This window comes from Eimeria acervulina, genomic scaffold (assembly GCF_000499425.1).
Source record: "Eimeria acervulina Houghton genomic scaffold, Eah_scaff305, whole genome shotgun sequence".
Taxonomy (NCBI): Eukaryota; Apicomplexa; class Conoidasida; order Eucoccidiorida; family Eimeriidae; genus Eimeria; species Eimeria acervulina.
In genome coordinates this window covers 32,566-37,197 of record NW_013547750.1, presented here as the reverse complement: position 1 = coordinate 37,197, position 4,632 = coordinate 32,566, and the positions used below count along the sequence as shown (strand labels likewise).

The following is a 4,632-nucleotide window of genomic DNA, read 5'->3' as shown; positions in this document are numbered from 1 at the left end:
CCTCATATGTACATCATGCATTTAATATATATATATATATATATATAGGCATGCATATAAAGTGTATGTGCCTGTATGAATGCATATTATACATATTTGTGTAAATTAATTAACAGATGCGCGCATCTTTATTTTTGTTCTCAGTACGATGCACGCTCATAAACTTGAAGATGCAGATTATATATATGTATAATATATATTTGTATAATATAGTGGATATATATATATATATATATATGCATATTCTTCATGTGTATATATAAATGAATATTCATACATACATGCATATATATATATATATATGCATGCTAAACACGGTGTACGATATATATATATATATTGTATTTATTATCTATACATCTTTATCTATGCATAAACAAATATATATATATATATACATATATCGTACACCGTGTTTAGTGTTGCGCAATATTTAGACATCGTCTGTGTTTAATGAAGTCTACAAAAAAATAATTAAAAATAATAAAAGAAAATTAATTTCTTCGTTTTTCCCTTTAAAGCTTAATGCTAGCGAATGTATGGACGAATTATATATATATATATGTATATATATATTTGTATATATATATAATATATATATATGCATATATATCGAGGTGTATGTACACCTCAGTTTAATATGCATGGAGAGATGATAATAACGGATTAATATATTGTTTTAAATTTAATGTTTGCATAATTAAATTAATTTTTTAATTTAATTTCTTTTTGTCTTCGGCTGTCTCTTGAAGCTGCTACTTCGCTTGGCTTTTCTTTGAGCGTAGCGCTGCAGCCCCGTTCAGGTGTATGTACAGCTCGTAAGAGTTTGTATTTTTGAATTAATTTTTGCATTTTAAATGCCTTTTAGCTTTAAAAAAAGAGTGTATAAGGCGAAATAAACTAAGAAAAACAGAATCTACATTCAAGCTTGTAAGCGCCCCACTCGATATTGTCTCGAGTCTCACAGCCTTCTTTAGGTGTACGTACACCGCAAACGCAGTACAATCATGCATTTCTTTCAATTAGCTACGCGCATTAGGGGGGGCCCTCGCGTGGCTGCTCGCGTTGGGTTCAGGGGGCCTCGCAGTACCTGCAGCAGCAGCAGCAGCAGCAGCAACAGCAGCAGCAGCAGCAACAGCAGTCACTTTACTGGCGCGCTCTCCTTTCCTCTAAACCCTAGGGCTTTAAACCCTCAAACCCTAAACCCTAGAGCTGCTGTGGGCTCTTCTTTAAGCTGCTCTCCGCTGCGGGGCCTCGCGGGGGTTCAGCTCCCAAAGGCAGCAGCAGCAGCAGCAGCAGCAGCAGATGGTCCTGCTGCAGCAGCGTTTCGTTTCCTCACTAGCAGCAGCCGCAGCAGCAGCAACAACAACAACTACCCAGCTGCAGAGAGCAGCAGCAGCAGCTCCTCAGCAGCAGCAGAAGCAGCAGAACAGGGTGGCGCTGCAGCAACTGACACAGAAACGCGAGAAGTAGCAGAGGAGGCAGCAAGCGATGAAGAGATAGAAGATCTAGAACAAGTCCGACAAACCACAATGGTTTAGGGTTTAGGGTTTAGGGTTTAGGGTTTAGGGGTGTGTCCCTGCAGCGATGTTCGTAGAGGCTTGGAGCCGCGGCTACTGCATACTCCAATTGCATTGCTAGGGTTTAGGGTTTAGGGTTTAGGGTTTTGATTATCTGTAGCATAGGGTCAAGGGGCTGAAAAGGGAAGGAGAGTAGGCTTCTTGTGTGGTTTCTATGGTTTAGGGTTTAGGGTTTAGGGTTTAGGGCGTTGCTGTTGTTTGTTAGGGTTAGGGTTTGGGGTTTATGGTTTGGTTGTGGGGTGTACGTACAGCTGAAGTCGCAGCTTGCTGCTGCTCTTGAGACAGCGAAGACTTTAAAAGAAAATAATGCGGAGCTCAAAGACAAATTGCTGCGCTGTCTGGCTGAGCAAGAAAACGCAAGAATTCGCCTAGCTAAAGAGGTCTCTAAACCCTAAACCCTAAACCCTAGACGCTAAACCCTTGCCGAGCACTTTGAAACGCACAACATTTGTAAACCCTAAACCGCAAACCCTAAACCACAAACCCTCAACCCCAAAAAGGGCAAACCCTAGCCCCTAAAGCACAAACCCTGAACCCTAAAGATTAAACCCCAAACCCTAAACTGCAAACCGCAAATCTCACATCCTAAGCATTTAGCTCTATACAGGTGGCTAGGAGGATTATTTTGGGGGTCCCTAGGGTTTAGGGTTTAGGGTTTAGGGTTTAGGGTTTGGGCGTTTAGGCTGCGTCGGCGAGGGACTACGCAATATCTTCCTTTGCAAAGGCTTTGTTAGATGTTGGAGATTCTCTTACTAACGCGAGGCAGCAGCTTGAGCAGCAGCTAGAAAAGCTGCAGCAGCAGCAGCAGCAGCAGCAACAGCAGCAGCAGCAGCAGCAGAGTTTGGAGCAGCTGAAGCAGTTCGTTGATGGTATTTCCTTAACCGACAATCTCTTTCACAAAACTTTAGAAAGGTTCGGGGTGGAGTCATACGACCCGGTAGGCAGATATGTTTGGTTTAGGGTTTAGGGTTTAGGGTTTAGGGTTTAGGGTTTGGGCTGTGCGGGAAACCGCCGTTTACGCGAAGAGGTAGTTCACCTTGAGAGTTCGTCCTACTACCACTAATAGAGTTGAGAGCTCGGGGTCAGGGTTTAGGGTTTAGGGATTAGGGTTTAGGGTTTAGGGTTTAGGGATTAGGGTTTAGGGTTTAGGGTTTAGGGATTGGGGTTTAGGGTTTAGGGTTTAGGGTTTGGGGTTTGCAGATGGGGGAGAAATTCGACCCAGCTCTTCATGAGGCTCTCTTTGAGATGGACGGGCCGAGCGATGTACGCCAGCAAGAGACCCTAAACCCTACTCTAAACCCTAAACCCTTTTCGAAACCCTAAACCCTTCTCTAAACCCTAAACCCTTATGGCTATGCCAGGGTCAAGACGGTATTTTTAGTGCCGTGTCTTCGGGGCCGTTGGTTTAGGAATGAAGTTTTGGAGTTCAGGGTTAAGAATCTAGGGTTTAGGGTTTAGGGTTTTTGTTTTGCTGCAGAAGAAGGGCAGGGTCGCGCAGGTGGTGCAGCGAGGCTACAAAATAAAAGACCGAATCCTCAGAGCAGCAAAAGTTGGAGTTGTCAAACCCTAATTTAGGGTTAGGGTTTATGGCTGAGGGTTTAGGTTTATGCATGCGCACAAACGCTGCAGCAAACACCCACCAACAGCAGCAGCACAAACAGCAGCAGCAGCAGCAGCAGCAGCACTAGCAACAGCAGCATCAGCAGCTGTACAAGCAGAGACGACTGCCTAACCCAGGCGCAAAAGACAGATGAACATATTTATTTTTGCATGCATGCATTATTGCATGCATCCACCGTTGCATGCATGCATTGTTGCATGCATGCATTATTGCATGCATCCACCGTTGCATGCATGCATTGTTGCATGCATCCACCGTTGCATGCATGCATTATTGGATTTAAACACCCTCTTCTTTCACTGGAACCACTGCTCACGCTGGCAGGCAATTTTGCATGCATGCAGATTTGCATGCATGCAGATATGCATGCATGAATTGGTGCGTGCATGCATGCATGCATGCGTTGCTTAGTTCGGCGTGTTTTTGGTATTTGTTTATTTATTTATTGCCTCGCTAGCGGGCCTTCTAACAGAGGCCGGAGCGAGGGCCTTTGAATCGCAAGGCTGGGCGTTAATTATTTAAACAATTTTACTTTGTTTAGTGTAAGACCTGCAGTGTATATATATTGATATATATATATAAGCGAAACAATAAGAATTTAAATTAAATAATATATAAAACGACAACGGCAGGATTCGAACCTACGCGGGCAGAACCCAATGCCTTAGCAGGGCACCGCCTTAACCACTCGGCCACGTTGCCGAGACGCAGGCGCTATCCCTTATGCTGCAGGCCTTCATTCAAAGAGGCAGTTATTAAATATATTGCAGCTTTTAGAGTTTAAGCAGAAGCCTGCGGCATTCTACAGAGCTGCGTCTGCGAAGTAGCCTCTTCTTCTGCTGCAGATAGATAATGCATGCTACAACCTACCACTAGTATATCCCTTAAGTCAAGCCAAAGCTATCGATACAGCAGCGCATTATTGCGAAGGATCAGCTCTTAGAAAACTGAAGCACAACGTCAGAGTTGCAGCTTCTATAGAGTTCATAGCAGGGCTATTATCCCCGGAAGAGCAGCAATCGGTAGCCGGCCCGCTAACCGGCTGATCTGTAGAGAGCAACTTAAATGGTGAAAGTCTAATGCTCGCCGAGATGGTAGAGTACGCAAGCATCAAACATCTACCGCCCTACAGGAGAAGGAAGAAGACAGCTTTGATGCTAAAGAACATACAGAGCCAATTGCAAGTGGGGCTGTGAAAGCCCGCTTCACCCAGAAGAAAAAAGGTAAAAATGACAGAAGACACCAAGCGAATCCTGCATTCGGGAAGCCGGGGGAAGGGAGGGAGCGGTGTATCTGCTCCTTTTGCAATGAACAAGTTCACAGTGACCAAACATGCAGCTTCTGGGAAGGAATAAAGGAAGTGAAAAGGCAAGACTTCGAGTCATGAAGCCAGGAGAACAAACAAAACAAAGAGAAACTCCCTGGCGGCTG

At 44.2% G+C, this 4,632-nt stretch overlaps 1 protein-coding gene across 1 annotated transcript; it reads left to right on the top strand.

Annotated features, from left to right (window-relative positions):
* Positions 1 to 1,007: 1,007 nt before the first annotated feature.
* EAH_00031970 (co-chaperone GrpE, putative) lies at positions 1,008 to 3,150 on the top strand (the record flags this gene model as incomplete). Its single annotated transcript, XM_013392362.1, has 5 exons — positions 1,008 to 1,517; positions 1,832 to 1,960; positions 2,263 to 2,517; positions 2,781 to 2,843; positions 3,058 to 3,150. 5 exons carry the CDS (start codon positions 1,008 to 1,010, stop codon positions 3,148 to 3,150), a joined length of 1,050 nt encoding a protein of 349 aa, XP_013247816.1.
* Positions 3,151 to 4,632: the final 1,482 nt, after the last annotated feature.